The sequence below is a fragment of the Budorcas taxicolor genome, chromosome 2 (assembly GCF_023091745.1).
Source record: "Budorcas taxicolor isolate Tak-1 chromosome 2, Takin1.1, whole genome shotgun sequence".
In the NCBI taxonomy this organism is placed as follows: Eukaryota; Metazoa; Chordata; class Mammalia; order Artiodactyla; family Bovidae; genus Budorcas; species Budorcas taxicolor.
The window spans coordinates 178,696,088-178,712,958 of NC_068911.1; the positions used below are offsets into that span (position 1 = coordinate 178,696,088).

General features: G+C 57.4%; 1 protein-coding gene across 1 annotated transcript in view; it reads right to left on the reverse strand.

The window, feature by feature from the left end:
* IGSF21 (immunoglobin superfamily member 21) overlaps positions 1–16,871 on the reverse strand; it is a 274,650-nt gene that overhangs the window by 79,293 nt on the left and 178,486 nt on the right. Inside the window, exon 3 of the mRNA XM_052635761.1 lies at positions 5,001–5,122. Within this exon, the coding sequence (XP_052491721.1) occupies positions 5,001–5,122 (122 nt within the window). The remainder of the gene's footprint in view (positions 1–5,000; positions 5,123–16,871) is intronic.

The window sequence follows — 16,871 nt, forward strand, 5'->3', positions numbered from 1 at the left end:
CTTGGACTTCCCTGGTGGCTCAGACAGTAAAGTGTCTGCCTACAATGCGGGAGACCCGGGTTCAGTCGCTGGGTTGGAAAGATCTCCTGGAGAAGGAAATGGTAACCCACTCTAGTATTCCTGCCTGGAGACTCCCATGGATGGAGGAGGCTGATAGGCTATAGTCCACGGGGTCGCAAAGAGTGGACATGACTGAGTGACTTCACTTTCTTTCTTTCTTTTCTTTGAAGGGATAAATTGCTGTCAGTTCCAAGCTGGAAGTTCTGGGCTCTGAGGCTTTGAACTAGAAAGGCATGTGATAGATGGAATCTTAGGGTGGGGGTGGGGGGTCCTGGGAAGGACAGTGACCTGCCCAAGAGATCATGAACTGAGGTCCTACACCTGCACCCCCACCTGGCACAGAAGCCCTGGCACCCCACCCAACTCCCACCACTCGGGCCCCCCCACCAGTGGCGAGAGAAGCTCTGGGAGTCCCTAGGGCTCCCCTGGCCGCCCAGAAACTGCTCTCTGACAACTCTGGTTCATCTTCTCAGCCTCTTCTGACCCCGCTCTCCCTGCTGGAGAGGAAGCGGCCCAGACAGCTGTGCAGCTGGGACTCTCTCTAGATGAGATGGATTAATTTGCAAATATCTTCATTTATATGTGAATGCGGAGTCCCCTGCCCCTTGCCAGCCCAAAGGAGCCCTGCAGGCTGAGGAGCAGATTCGCCAACACAGCTGCTCTGTGGCCTCGACTCCACGATCAGACCAGACCCGAGAGGCTCTGCTCCTTCCTTCCCTTCCCCGTGGCCCCCTGCCCTGCTGCTCTCGGCCTGGGAGACCCCCCCTGGTGCCTGAGGTCCTGGGAGAAGCCTGGGGAAGAAGCGAGCCCCGCCACGACTGTGCTGTGTCTGTGACCCTGGACGAGTCTCCTCCCCTCCGGGCCTCAGTTTCCTCATTTGTAAAACAGGGAAGGCTGCATGGTGGAGGGCTAGGATGACACGGGTTGGAGCCTGACCAAGTTGATGTTGTTCCAGTTGGGGACCCTTGGGTGAGTCCTGAACTGAATTTTGACCTCATCTGTAAAATCAGGACCATAGAAAATAATAATAGCAACAATACCTGCCTGCGTTCAAGCTGTCGTTAGTGATGATTAAGAGAAAGAGTGCGTGTAAGGAAGCTTTATGAGATTAAGAAAAAGATGACAGCTTTTTATTTTAATGGTGAGGCAGAGGCTTTTTTCTAGGCACTAACAGCAGACGTGCACGGCTCAGGGGCTGGGGCTGCACTTGCAGGGATGACTAACTCGTGAGAGCCTCGCGGGGCTGCTGGGAGCTTCTTCGTGTTGTCTTCCCCTTTCAGAGATCAGGAAACTCGGGCACAGTTACCACTCAGAGAGATTACACTGCAGCAAGGGGCTGGAGGAGCCGGGATCAGAACTCAGGCCATCAGACTTGAGTCTCACCAAAACCCCACAACAACTGTTTAAGGCAATGTCAGTGCCAACTTGGTGCTTGCCAAGGGCACTTGCCATCTGCCTCTGTGGGGACGGAATCCTGTGCAGCTGCAGCTGTTGACCCTTGACCTTCAGGGGAGTTCAGGGTGAATAGCAGGAGTGAGACACTTTGTGCTGCAGGTGAAGAATTTGCCTGCCAGAGCAGGAGACGCAAGAGGCGTGGGTTCCATCCCTGGGTTGGAAAGATCCGCTGGAGGAGGAAGTGGCTACCCACTCTAGTATTCTTGCCTGGAGAATCCCCTTGGACAGAGGAGCCTGGTGGGCGACAGTCCAGGGGGTCATAAAGAGTCAGATGCTGCTGAGCATTTGCATGTTCGTGCACTCTCACACACACGCAGCACACACGTGTTCCAGGGTGTGGAACAGACCTTTAAATAGTTAGATATTTTCAGGAACTGATTTCATGAGTCCAATCCTTGCACCTCCTCATATCTAGAAAAACACTAAATCCTTTCATGGTGACGTCAGCCCCCTTGTGACAAGCAGAGAACCTTCAGTAAGATAAGTGCTTGATTGCATGAACACCGCCTTCACCAGAATCACCTGCCCCTCCTCTTTGGCGCAGTCTCCCAGAGCTGCCTGAGACGCTGGGCTGCAGCCCCCACGTTGCCCCGAGCAAGACTTATCTTGCAGCTCACACACTACGCATCCTTTTTAAGTCAACACCAACCATATTAAGCCTGTTTAACAGGTGAGGACACCAAGGCCGAGAGAGGTCAAGGTCCTTGTGGTCAAAGGTAACTCAGCAGGGAGTAGCTGAGCTGGGGTTTGAACCAGGCCTTTGGACACCAGGGCTGCAATCTGGATGCGTGAGATGGAGGGCGTCAGGGATGTTCGGACAGTCTCTAGGTTGCCTTCCTGGCTCAGAAACCAGATGCAAGGAGTTACTCTGGAGCCCACACTTCCAGGAGCAGGTGTGCATGTGCGTGTGTGCATGTGTGCGTGTGCGTGCGCGCGCGTGTGTGCATGTGTGTGTGTGCGCATGCTCAGTTGTGCGTGCATGCTCAGTTGTGCATGAGTGTGTGTGCATGTGTGCGTGCGTGTGCATGCATGCTCAGTTGTGCATGCGTGTGTGTGTGTGTGCACGCGCATGCTCAGTTGTGTCCAGCTCTGTGACCCCATGGAGTATAGCCCGCCAGGTTCCCCTATCTATGGAATTTCCCGGATAGGAATACTGGAGTGGGTTGCCATTTCCTCCTCCAGAGGATCTTCCTAACCCAGGGGTTTTCGAACAGGTGTCTCCAGCATCGGCTGCGTGGGCAGGTGGGTTCGTTGCCGCTGAGCCGCGTGGGAAGTCAGGAGTGGGTGGGGGACTGACAGTGATGGGGCGCAGGGGGCTGTTGTTTCAGAGCCCGTGGTAAGCAGGCAGGGGTGCGGCAGATGGGGCTGCTCTCTGGGAGGCCTGGAGGGGATCCAGACGTTCCCTTGTGCAATCATTTGTGCCTCCCAGAATATTTTCTTCTCCAAAATGAGTTTTCACCTTTTTCTCTGCATTCTGATGGTGACCTGCTTGTCTTGCCTGTATGCGTGCCAAGTTGCTTCAGTCGTGTCCGACTCTTTACGACCCCATGGACTGTACCCCACCAGGCTCCTCTGTCCAAGGAAGTCTCCAGGAAAGAATACTGGAGTGTGTTGCCATGCTTTAGGATTTAGACCTTCCCGATCCAGGGATTGAACCCACGCCTCTTATAACTCCTGCATCGACAGTGGGCTCTTTACCACTAGCGCCACCTGGGAAGCCAAACCTGCTTGTCTTGGGTGTGCTTAGAGAGACCCCAGGTTCTTTCTGGAGGTGGGTGCGGGAGAAATCATGAGTAGACAGATGAAGGCATCTGTGTGGTGGCTTGTACGTCTTTCCAGAGTCTACATTCTCACCAGATTCCCCCAGTAAACGCTCAGTCTGAGCTCCTGACACGAAGCCCAAAGAGAAGCACCCAGAAAGGTCCTCCAGGGGAGCACGCCCACCTTCCGTTTTTACCTAAGCGTACATGGAAGGACCGCAGGCCAGATTCTCTCTGCAGACTGACTCTGCCCTTGGCAATCTTCTTGTCCCACTTCCTGATTTTACCCACAGGGAAACTGAGGCCCAAAGGGCCAAGGAGGGTACTAGGGTCATCCGCTCAATTTGCGAATTTCACTGTACACCTGCTGTGTGTCGGGCCTCGTGTTGAGAGCTGAGGATACAAGGTGGTGGGGAGACCTTGTCTTCCTTCTGAAAAACCTGGGTAAGGAGAGTGGGGCCTTATCCTCCTGGTGGGTCAGGAATAAGACATTAAGCAGGGATGTGGCAGGTACCCCACGAAGCATAGCGCAAGTCAGCTCGCAGCATGCGGGTCAGCAGGCACCAGCTCCTGCCAGGCCTGACGGGGCAGGCCTGTCCTCTAGCTTGGGAGCAGACTGCCGCTTCCTGCCTGGCCACCAGCCAGAGCCAACTCATCGGACTTGAGTCTGAGCAAGCTCTGGGAGACAGTGAAGGACAGGGAAGCCTGGCATGCTGCCGTCCATGGGGTTGCCAAGAGGTGGACACAACTTAAGTGACCAAACAACAACCAGGCAAAGCATTTGGCTATGTAATGTGAGAAAGCGTGCACGCGTGTGTGCAAAAATGTGCATGTCCAGGGCTGAAGCTACTCTTCATTAGTGCAGTGAGACCCCTCTGGCGGTGGGGGTGTACTGGAGGAGCCGCGGTCGTGGGCTTTGGGGAAGGTCAGCTCTGCTGGGGCAAGGGGCTGCCTAAAGAAGGTGTCACACCCCAGGACCTGCTCACTTCAGTTCTGAAGGCTGATGAGTTTACCAGGTGATCAAAGGGAACGGGACCCAGTGAATATAAAGCATCAGAGCACCAAAACAGGAATGGGGCTTTTTAGAGAGAGATGGGAGGGGAGTGCGGCCCACCCACCTGGAACGCGGCAGGGCCTGGAGTGGGATCCGCTACCTTAAAGCCTTCTAGAAAAGGGGGCAGGTGCAGAAATACTAAGTATCTCCACCCCCAGGGCCTCTTCCTTCCCCATCCTGGTCTGCCTTGGACCTGGGGCCTGGTTGTGCAGGGTCTGCTTTCCTTCCCAAGCTGGAAGCCCTGGGAACACACAGAGTGTGTTCCACGGGCTTCTGACCCGGGTGGAGCCGGGCAGCCGGGTGGCATTCCTGGCTGTGTGGCCTTTGGTTATTCACTCACCCTCTCTGGACCTCAGTGTCTTCACCTGGAAACGGGGTTTGGAAAACCCCACCTCGCGGGACTGTTGGAGGAGCGCCCGGGAGGCCAACGTGAAGGGTCCGCTCCCTGCGGCAGAGCAGCCCCCTGAGCCCTGCCCTTCACCCTCCTCCAGGGGATGACCCCCCTCGGGAAGGGGCCCCCCTTCTGCAGCAGAACCCCAGCTCTGCCTTCCGAGCCCGTGGAGGGTCCTCCCGAGACGCCGCCCCCGAGCCTGCAGGCGCCGCGGGTGGGCGTGAGAAGGCTGGAGAGGCGGCCCCCAGGCCCCCAGGCCCCCCGGCCCCCCGGCCCTTACCTGACCGTGGACTGGTACACCAAGTCCTCGCGCCGGCGGTAGCTCTCCATGTGTGAGAAGTTGGTGGAGAACATGGCGTCGAAGGTGAAGATCTTCTGCTTGATGGTGCCGCCATCCGTCACCTGCAACGCAGCACAGAGGAGCCGGGGTGAGCGCTCAGCCAGCCCTGCCTTTCCCAGGGCGGAGGGTGGGCTCCCGAGACAAGGAGAGGCAGGCAGCCCCGGGGGCACTCCCTGGGGAAGGTATCGTGAGCATCGCTCTCACCCTCCCGGGTCGTCCGTCCCCACTTGACGGTGTGCAGGCTGAGGTTCTGAACTCAAGTCCCTCCCTGAGGCCTGACGGTTCAGCAGGAGCAGGGCCATCCTTCTCTCGGGCTCGTCCCAGGGCACCAGGTGAGGCCACTTCCGTGATCCCACTGATCGGCCTTGCCAAGGCGGTGACCAAAGCTTGGGGAGCTGCCCCGCCTGGGGCACCGACCCTAAATGTGTTTGGCCCAAAGCCATCCTTGCCCAAAGAGAGAGGAAAAGGGGCAACAGGCTGAACAGGAAGAGAGGAGAGGAACTGGGGCCGGGAACCAGTCCCCCTGGGCCAAGATCTCGTATGATTTCAAAATGCTAAACGACAACAATTTCTGATAAATTCTACAAGGGGGAGGGCCAGAATAGCAAGGGAGTCCAGAGGCGGGGCAGCACCCAGCCTGGAGACAGAGTAATCCTGGAGGGCTTCCTGAAGGAAGCAATGTCTCAGTCGTCTTCTGAAGCAAGAGTGGGAGTCAGCCTGGCGCCTGGAGCGGGGGGCTCTCGAGGCAGAAAGGACAGCAGCAGCAGAGGCCCTGGCGTGGGAAAGAGCGACGTGTGCTCAGTAAAAAGAGACTATTCAGAGCACCTAGGGCGGAGGGCAAGTGAAGCCAGTGAAATGAGAGCTTCGTTAGGGAGTGCCTGGTAGGCAAAAGAAGTCGGCGCTCCCGAGGGCCGAGGGGGCACAGAGTTTCAGCTTCTGTTTACAAGCTGCTTCTGATTGAAGGGACTTGTCTGGAGACCGAGGAACCTGGGGAAGGCTGGGAAGAACCCAGTCGACTGACGAGGGGGGATGCGGAGAAGATGACACGGTGGGGGGCGTGCCTGCCTCCAGCTGCCCTAGGCACAGGCAAGGAGGGCAGGCACGAGGTCCCCATTTCACACCGGGACACGGAGGCCGCAGAAGGCAGAGGCTCCCGGGAGGTGGCAATAAAGCCCCCGCTGGAGGACAGAGGCTGCTCGAGTGCCCAGCTGCTCACAGCTGATTAAATGCCAGAGCCCAGTGTGCCCTGATCCCGCCGCCTGCCCGCCCGCACCCCCACCCCCAGGACCGGGCTGCTCCCCGCTAATGAAAGTGTTACTCCACAAAGCAGCAAGGTATGTGTTGTCACTGTTTCAATTATTTATCTGTTTACCCGGCTGCAGTTTTCCGCTTGTCTCAGCAACTCTATTATAGACCGGAGCTCGCAGCCTCTCACCACTCAGCTGGGCTCCGTGCTAACAGCCTGCGACGGGGAGGCCTCATGCCTGGTCCTGGAGAAGTGGAATTAACTCCCTGTGGCTCTGTGTGCTGGAGGCAGGAGAGGGGGCTGGGAGGGTGGCGGCCAGGGAGGGGGTTCCTCCAAGGGGCTTCAGGGATGCGGGAGGTGCTGAAAGCTGCCTGCCCTGGCAGCACCGGATCCTCTGCCTCCCTGGGAGGACCGGCCTCAACACAGCTGGGCCACCCCGGGCACATCTGGATCCCAGCTGATGTGGGCCACATCTGTCTGGCCAAGGTGGTTTTGCTGCTGGTTTTTGGGCTTCCTTGCAGCTCAGACAGTAAAGAATCTGCCTGTAACGCAGGAGACCTGGTTCGATCCCTGGGTCGGGAAGACCCCCTGCAGGAGGGCACAGCAGCCCACTCCAGTGTTCTTGCCTGGAGAATCACCATGGACAGAGGAGCCTGGCGGGCTACAGCCCATGCGGTTGCAAAGAATCAGACATGACTGAGCAGCTAACACTTTAAAGAACGGAGATTCAGTTCAATCCAGCCAGCACTTATTGAGTGCCAGCTGTGTGCCGGCCGCAAGCAATGCCAGGATGGATCACCCTCCTGAAACTGCAAGTTCGTGAGAGCAGGAGTCCTCTACCAGTGCTGGGGTCTCCAGGGAGCCCTGGCTGGCAAGGTTCAGAGTGACGGTAACACATTCACGAGCTCCGGGACCCTGAGAGGGGCGGCAGTGAGACTTGCCACTACAAGGCTGCTCCTTGCTGAGCTCACACCTCTGCGTCTCCTGCAGGCTCATCCACAGCTCATGCATTTCCCTTGCTTCCTCTCTGGGGGGTTCACGCTTTTTTGACCGCGCTTGCAGCACAGGGCTTCCCAGGTGGTGCTAGTGGTAAAGAACCTGCCTCCCAGTGCAGGAGACATAGAGACGCGGGTTCGATCCCTGGGTTGGGAAGATCCCCTGGAGGAGGGCATGGCAACCCCCTCCAGTCTTCCTGCCTGGAGAATCCCACAGGCAGAGGAGCCTGGCGGGCTGCGGTCCATGGGGCCACGAGGGGTCAGACAGGACTGAGCAACTAGCGCGCAGCGCGCAGTGAGTCAGGAGGCGGGCTGTCCCAGCCTCTGGTCTCTCCCCTCACCTCTCACCAGTTTCCCAAACGGGGCATCAAGACGGCGGAGGGAGAGGAGCAAAGTGCCCTTAAACCAGAGCCCTGAACTGGGAGACGGTGTCACTGCCTTCTCGCGGGGACATCTGGCAATGTCAGGAGCCGGGCTTGGTTGTCACAGCCCAGGGGCAGGGAAGCTGTAACCCTCTTACAAGGTACAGGACAACTCCCCCCCGCCCCCCACACACAAAGAATTATCTGACCCAAGGCTGGGAAATCTGCTTGAAGTCCTTCCCTTTTCGTACAGCAGAATAGACCATAACCTCCCCATTTTGCAGATGAGGAAACAGGCTTGGAGAGGCAAGGTGATGCAGCTGAGGCCCCACACTGAGCTCTTGGCAGAGCGCTGGCTCCCAGATCAGGGTTCACATCCCACCCGCTAGGCTGCCAAGGGCTGTGAATGAACTAAACCCCTCCCCGGCCTTCTCTTTACCCTCAGCGGAGGGAAAATGCCAGAAGCCAGCGGAGGTGTGAGGGATCTTCTGCTAAAGTCGTGAAAGTGGAAGGCACCCGCCCGTTTGACTCGCAGCCTCGCCTCCCTTCAGGTGCTGCTGTTTCATCTCCTCCTAAATGCGGCAGCCCTTATCGGCCCAATCTCAACTTTCACTCCATTTTTATTTTATTTTATTATACAAAGCAGGGTAAAAAATATCTGTCAGTAAAACTGCCTCCTCAAATTTATTCTCCAGGACTGAGGTTTTTATTGCTGGGAAAATACACCCACACCCTGTGTACATTCACAGGTACCCACACACACACCCCAGATAAAACACCGGAGAATTATCTGAGTCGTAAATCGCCGTTTCAGGCCGAGGGACAGGGGAGTTTCAAGGACGCACCAGTTTTCTTTTCCTTTTATTTACATCTTTTTCTCTGGGGCTGCGTCTGGCCGCTGGGGTTACCCTGGCCTGGGGCAGCATGAGACGAGCACTCACTGCTTCCACCCAAGGCCTCCGCTGCCCCAGCTCCCTGCCGCCGACTCACCAGTCTCCCTCAGCCTCAGGGAGGTTAAAGGGAAGTTACGGACTCGAAATTCACTCTCAGACTCTGTGCACCGTGGGAGATAGCGCAGCCCACGGCCAAGTGAGAGGCCAGAGCCAGGGAGACCATGGCTGTAGCAACAAGCATTAGACAAGTGTCACCTGAGGCCTGCGGAGGAGCCGAGGCTTCCTTTGGAGGAAGGGGTAATCACAGGAGTCTTCCTGGAGGAGGTGGGCCCTCTTCTTGGAGCACCTCGTCTTGGGCTGCTTCTCCCTGCCTATGGGAGGCTTGAGCAGGAAGCTAGACTGATTTCCTCCACACCAGTCGAATCCTTGACTTTTGGCTACTACTTAGTACTTTTGATGAAGCTATCACACCTAAGTCTCAGTTCCCGCATCTGTAAAATGGGGACAACCCCACTTGTCTTCTTGGAACGATTAAATGAGGCAAGGCTGGGATAGATCGCCTGGTGTGTGCTGAGTGGAGATGCCTACTGTTATGGACACTAACGCTTCTCTGAGTCACCACTTTTTCCCTTCTCACTCTTCCGGGCTAAAGAGCAGAATATCACTTGTCGAAAAGCCAGAGGATGCAGAAAGTCAGTCAATGAAAGAAAGGGTCCAACCCTGGGGAGGGGGGCAGGTGGAAGGAGCCGGAAGCCAATGCGGGCACCGAGGATGGAAGGCAGGGGACCGTGCTCGCAGGGAGAGAGAGCAGGGGCCCAGGAACTGGCTGAACTCTTGTATGATTGCATCAGCCCAGAGAGAGAGCTTGCGGAGGCTCCGAGCAAGGACCAGGGTGGCAGGCTAGTCGCAGAGACTCCAAGACAGTCACCCAGAGCCCAGGGCAGGTGGGACCAGGAAGTCAGGACAGAGGACGGCGAAGCTGGCAGGGGCAGACAAGGTGCTGTTGGAGAGTTAAAGAGGTGTGGGGTGGGGTTTCCTTCCTCCAGAGGGAGACGGGCTTGTGTGTTCAGCCATTCATTCAACAGATTTTTACTGAATCAATAAACAGGCTTTGAATGTGAGCTGCTCCTGGAACACACACTCTGTGAGGGCAGGGTCTCTATCGACCCTGCTGACGCTCTGCCCCCCAGAGCTGGGCGCATGGTACTTACTCAGTAAATATTTGCTACACAAATGAGCTGATGCTGGGAAAGATTGAAGGCGGGAGGAGAAGAGGACGACAGAGGGTGAGATGGTTGGATCGCGTCACCGACTCAATGGACATGGGTTTGAGCAAGTTCCGGGAGTTGGTGATGGACAGGGAGGCCTGGCGTGCTGCAGCGCATGGGGTTGCAGAGAGTCGGACCCGACTGAGCAACTGGATCTGAGTTGAATCCGCACCACGTGCTAGGCACTGGGGACCCCACGAGGAACTGAGAAGCCATCCCTGCTGCTTGACAACACAGACTTGCCTCAGGACGTCCTGCTGCGGCCATGCCTGGGTCGGATGGGGCTTCCTGGTGGGATCAGGCCCTGTGGGGAAGGTGGCGGGGCCATCCGTGTGGTGATGCCCCAGAGAGAACCCACGTGCGCCTGATGCGCTCTCTCTCGGGGGTCATTCTGAGACAGGCCAGGACCTGGGACCCTTTGCTGCCGTGCTTCCACCTGGACAAACTTCTCAAAAACACGAAGGAACTCTGTGGGATTAGACATAACTGCACGCGTGCTGCAGCGGGAGCAAATTCTGGACCAAATGATGCAAAAAACCAAAAACCCCCCCAAACCAGCTGCCGCTTCTAAAGAACTGGGAGCAAAAATCAGGTGCCGGGAGTGAAGGCAGGCCCTCCACATGCCCTCATGCACTCAAGCCACAGGGGGGCACCCAAGCCAGCCCTCTGGACACCCCCACCCTCAGCTCATGTGAGGGAGCCGTTCTCGCCAGCAACCCCCTTCCCCTGTGACTTGTTCTCTCTCCCTCCTGACGCAGCAGGGGCCCAGCGACGCCTTGCCTGAGTTTCTTGTCTGTCCTGTAGTCAATTTCTATTGATCTGGAAAGACCAAGAACCCCGGCTGGTATTGGTTCCCTGAATGATCAGCTACAGCGGACGGAGACCTAGGTTCTAAATCGCTCTGCACCTCTCCTCTCTCCAGGCCTCAGTTTCCCGAAATGCTCAGTGAAGAGGCGTGGGGCACAGTGAGCTCTGAGGGCCGTTTCTACTCTGAATGCCCAGATGCTCTGATTCTGGAACAGCTGGCCCTGGAGGCCGCACCTCCCACGTGTCCTGCCCACTCAGCCGAGGCTCCGCAGCTGCCCCCGGGTCCCAAGGCTGCCTGACCCCATTGCTGGGCCCCCGTTGCCCCCGACCAGCACATCTGGCTTCAGCCAGGCTGGGTTGATTTTGCAAGTGCAGCCACCAAAGCATGGCAAACGGACTGAATCCAGCCAGCAGCGAGAGAGCCTGCGGGGCTGACAGAGGTTTTCAATTTGAAAAACAAATAAGTTTCCAAATCTAGCCTCCTTCCAATGTCCCTGGGTGCCATCATCCAGAGAAGAAAAGAAAAAAGGAGTCGGGGGAATCGCCTCCCCCTACCCCGAACCTCCTCCTCTTTGTGTTCCACAAAACCAATTACAGGTTGGAAATAGCTGTAATAAACTTGATATCCCACTTATGGGCCAATCCCGCCGCGGCTGGAAAGTGTAATAGTGGCAGAAAACCACTGGTGTATTTTGCCGGAGCTGTTTAAATCGCCTGCCTACATTATCCCAACTCCTCTCCAGCCAGGAAGGAATTTGCTCTCCTGGAAATGGTGCAGCTGAGGTCTCTGTGGCTGGGCAGTGAGAGGGAGCGTTTGCAAGGAGGGCTTTAATGAACTGATTAGACGTGGAAGAGCGATGGCGCCTGGGCTCGGGAGTCAGGCCGGCTCAGGTTCAAATCCCAGCACCAGCAGGTTCCAGGCGGCTCCCAGGCTATTAGAACGGGCAGGAACCGTGGCTGCCGTGGAGGCTTGTCGTTGAGGGAAAGGGACGCTGAAAGTGATTAACGGTGGCCAGAACTCTGGGCCAAGCATGAGGAGGCTCAGCTCACCCGTGGGGGCTGTCACTGCTGGCTCTGGGCTCTCAAGCAATCACCGATAGTCTTGGAGCCTCAATTTCCTTATCTGTAAAAAGCTCATCAGACCCAGGCTTCCCTGGCGGCTCAGCCGGTAAAGCATCTGCCTGAGATGCAGGGGACCTGGGTTTGATCCCTGGGTCGGAAAGATCCCCTGGAGAAGGGAATGGCAACCCACTGCAGTATTCTTGCCTGGATAACTGTATGGACAGAGGAGCCTGGCAGGCTACAGTCCATGGGTTTACAACGAGCTGGACACGACTGGGTGACTAACACTGAGTTTTAAAAACGCCTTAAAAAGAGCCCGTGAAATGCCCATATGTGAAAGCATCTTGTGGAATGTGAAGGGCACATCCAGAAACTTCCACCACGCAGTGGCACCTGGGAGTCTCCTCTCCACCCCACTCAACCTCGAGCGCCCAGCATGGGTTTCGGCACATGGTCTGCCCTTGACGTACATTTGTGGAGTGAATTAATGAGTCAGCACAGAAGGAGTGTCCTGAAGTCTACTTAGACATGTCTCCATCCAACCGCTCAGAAATTATGCGGAGAGAGTTCCCTCCAAGGACCGGTGCAAAGGTGACGCCAGGTCAGCCACCGCTGGAGAAGGGCTGAGATCAAGTCAGCCTCAGCACTGGGGCCAAGCTGTCTGTGCATTCAGGCATTCGCCTACTGACTGAGTTCCTCTCGAGCGCTATGCTTGATTCTGGGACAGCTCCCGCGGACGCAGCTTCTGAGCCAGTGAAGAGTCATCTCACTTAACTGTCTGCAGTGGGCGTCTTCCAGCTCCTCCAGCAAAACCTGAAGCCCCAGAGGGCTGGGGCTTCGTTTCGTTCAGGGTTGTATCTGCCCTCCCAGAGCACAGTTGGCGACAGAGGGGCTCTCGGTCAATATTTCTATAGAAGCGAAACCTCTTGTGCAGATGCAGAAACCAAAGGCCTGAAGGGCTGATGCTCACCAGGCTGCCCAGGCTGTCGGTGGGGGAGCGAAGACTTGAACCTGGGTCCCGTTCTGAGGTCCAGAGAGGAAGTGGCCCAGCTAGTGGTAGAGCTGGGGGAAGGGCTGGGTGGGACAAGGAAGGGAGTGGGGATTCTAGGCAGAGGGAAACGTGGGCCAGGCGCGGGCACCTGCTCAGAGAGGGCAGGGAGAGCCACGGTGGGGAGCAAGAGGGGACAGTGGCGCAGCCTCCCTGTGGCTCGCTGTGTAGCGGGAAGGCCACAGGGCTCCTGCCTTCCCTGTTGCCATGGTGACCCGGGGCCACTCTCCCTCTAGACTCCCTGCGCACCTGCTCTCCGCCCTGGGTCTGCTCTCGCATTGCCCTGGGAGTGGGGGCTGGGGGGCAGCCACAGAGAGGAGAGGACCGGCTCCCCCGGGGCCTGGGGGAGGAGGGTGCCGGATTCCCAGGGAACGCGGGTGCCGCTCACCACGCCCCTCCGGGTGGCCGGGTCCCACCCCCACTCTATCTCCCTGCAAGCCCCGGCTTCTGGCAGGGCTGGGCTCGGGGCAATTGGCTTCCCTTTGTGCGTGTGGGAGATCCGGTTTTGACAGAGACAGCTGGTGTCATAAATTGCCTTGTCTCATCTGGTTACCGAGCAAAGGCAGACAGCAGCTCGGGGATGAGGTGCGGGGCGGGCCCCGGGCCGGAGGCAGCTGAGAATGGCAGGCGGGGGGGGCGGCAGCTGGCTCTGTGGGCCTCACGCACGTGGATAGGAGCCTATGCAAGTGTGAGGAGGTGTGTGTGCAACGGGTGTGGGCGCAAGGGGGTGCCCAGGGCTGCTGGAGGCCAGCTCCTGTGAGTGAGCACCAATGCAGGTGAGAACGCCTGTATTCGGGGGTGTGGGGACGGACATGTGTCAGCAAGGGCGAGTGGATGGATCTACATGCTTCTGGGCTGCATGCAAGGATGCACACATGTGTGTAAAGCAAAGCAGTGGTGAGACTGTCTCATGCAGGCCTAGATGCGTGTGGGTGTGTCAGCAAGACTGTGTGTGCACGCTCAGGATTGCATGTCGGGTTGTGGATTCACAGTGTTGTGCCCTTCTGTGCGCGTGAATGCCGCCTCACCCACGACGGAAGCCCAGTTTACACCCCCTGTTCCCTGCTCTGGGCCGGGGACAGGGGACGTCAGCTGGGGTGGGTGTGAGGGGAGCATGTGCCTTAGAAATGCCAGGCTAGGAAACACCATCACGCCAACGCTATCTCTTTGCCATCACCCACCCCCGGCTCAACCAGTCAAATGCAAAAACCACAGTCAGGACCCAAGCACCAAAGCCCCCAAACTCCACCAGACACAGGATGCTGAGTCCTCCCTTGCCATCTCCTATGTCACCCTAAAATCCCTCGCTGCAGGGGCCGGCAGGCAAAAAATGGTGGGGACAGGAAGGGTCTGGATAGGTGCTAGAGACTCACACATCTGTGCACAGCAGCCTGCGCTGGCCAGGTGGGAGCAAGGTTTCAATATGTCCATTTTCCTGAAAGCCCATCCCAGAGTCCTTCACTGTCTCCCGGAGCGTCCTCAAACTCATGTCCATTGAGTCAGTGATGGTGTCTAACCGTCTCATCCTCTGCCGCCCCCTTCTCCTTTCGCCTTTACTGTAAAATGCTTAGCATGGTAAATATTCTTTAGTAGATACTATTGTGGCTATAACTTTGTTGCAGGAAGGCGGGGAGCCCCTGAGACTTCAAGCAGGGGAATGACAGCTCCACCAGGGTCCCTCCTGACTGCGTGTGGACAGCCCAGCTGGGCCAGGCGGGTCTGGGCTGGGGAGAGGCCTCTGGAACAGAGGGAAGATCATTTTTCTAGCCCCCTTTTCAGGGCTGCGGCTGATGTGGGATCCCATGAGCTGCTCGGGCAGGGGGTGGGGGTGGAGGCACGGCTGCCCCGCCTTTGACCCGGGGTCCGTGTATCTGCGTGCGGTCCCCTCCAGGCGACACCCTGCCAGCGTCCTGCAGCGCCCGCTCAGCGCCCGGCCCCCAAGCCGCCCCCGTGCTGCCGGCCGGCGAGCACACCTGTGCAGACAGCGCGCGTCCAGCAAGGGTCACCATGGGGACAGTGCTGGCGCGGTCAGAGGGGCTGCCAGTGTGGGCAGGGGCCTCCCGTGCCAGGCTGCTGGCTGTCCACACTCGGCAGGCGCTATGGGTGACCAGCCTGTGTTGGCGTGGCTGGGCCCTGGCAGACGGGCGGACACGACCCATCAGCCTCCTGCGCCAGCCTGCCCGCCTGCCACCCGGGGGGCGGGGCGCACCAGCGCACACGGCGCATCCTGCCACTGTGATAGACCACGGCATCGCCGGCGGCCCGGCTCGGTGGAGCCTGTCTGTCGGTCTGTCTCCGGCCGCCCCGGTCAGCCCCAGAAGCCTGCTGGAGAGAAACAGCAAGGGCGAGAGCCCCTCTCGGCTCAGCCAGTGAGTGACGGTGGATGCTGGGATGTTTGCCTCTCTCTCTGAACCTCAGTTTCCTCATCTGTTAAATGGGGGCAGAGATGGCCGTCTCTAAACCCACTTCCTGCTATTTCATGGAGGTGGCACTGTGGGTGGCAGAATTCTGCGCTTTGAGGGGTGAGACTGAAGCCTACCCAACCTGCTCTCTTCTTCCTTACTTCAACAGAGAACCACTGCGTGCCTGCTATGCGCCAGAGACCGTTTAAGGTGAAGTCATGAACAAGCCCAAGTCCCTCTTCTCCTGGAGACCTGGTGCTAGCAGGAGGAGCCAGCTGAGAAACCAAAGTAAGGAAGATGGGAAAGCGCACCGGACCGGGGCAAGCGCCTGACGGACAAGGAGAGCTGCCGGGTGGAGGAGGCGCTTGCTGTCTGCGCTCGGGCGTGTCCGACTCTGGGCGACCCCATGGGCTGTGCCCCATCAGACTCCTCTGTCCGTGGGACTCTCCAGGCAAAGACACGGGAGTGGGTGGCCATTTCCTCCTCCAGGAGAAGGTGGCAGCCACATTAGGCAGCCAGAGGAAACCTGTGTTTGGAGCTTAGCTTCATGTTTAGGCTGAGATTCCAACGAGGAGGTGGGGTCAGGCTTGCTTGGAGAGAATCAGCCTGCTCTCTGCCAGCTCCTTGTGAAGCCCTGTTTGTTCACTGCTTCTGGCTTCTCGTTTACACCCGGCAACACCCCTGTGGGCAGAGCTGTTTACATTTTGCAGATGGGGACACGGAGTCACAGAGAGGTCATAGGGTTTGCCGACGTGCCCACCGCCCAGACTCAGCTCGGGGCATTCAATCCTTTTTCTACTGTGTCTTCACAGCCGACTTCCACTTTCCTGAACACCAGTCTTAATGTCTGCCACAGCTGTGTGGCCTTGCCCTCGTCGCCCCCCGCCACTGCCCCGGCTTGGTCCCACGGCATCATATTTTATTCCCTATCATTTGGCTGTGAACATTTTCAAACATACAGAAAAGCACAGAGAATTTTAAAGCAAACATCGGGATTCCTACTCCCCAGCACCCGCAGTGAACTTGCCCAAGCTTGCTTTACCATGTGCTTCTGTCCCTTTGCCCACCCACCCGCCCGAGTTGCACCTGGTGCCTTCTGAAGTCAGTTGCATATGCCTCCACATTTTATTCCTGTGGCTGAAGGTCATTAGAGTTACACTTATTCCCCATTCTCTCCTGGTAAAATTTACATGCAGGGAAATGCACAAACCTAGAGTGCATTACTCAATGGCTTCTGGCAAATGCACCCCCCCGGGTAACCCAAACCTCTCTCACGATGCAGGACACCACCGTCACTCCAGAAAATTCCTCCGCTCCTGCTTAGCCAATCCTTGCCCCCAGAGGCAACAATTATTTTGATTTTTCTCACATCATTTTTTGACTGTTCCAGAATGTCATATAGGGCTTCCCTGGCGGTTCAGATGGTAAAGAATTTGCCTGTGATGCAGGAGAGCCAGGCTGGATTCCTGGGTTGGAAAGATGTCCTAGAGAAGGGAATGGCAACCCACTCCAGTAGCCTTGCCTGGAGAATCCCATGGACGGAGGAGGCTGGTGGGGTCACAAAGAGTCGGACCCAACTGAGTGACTAACACTTAACTAGAATGTCATATGAGTGCAGTCATGTAGTAGGTGGTTTTTAGAGAAGGCTTTTTTCTCCCAGCGTCATATTTTTGGGATCCACCCGAGTTGTTCGATGTGCCTACAGGCAATCCCTTTTTATCACTGAGT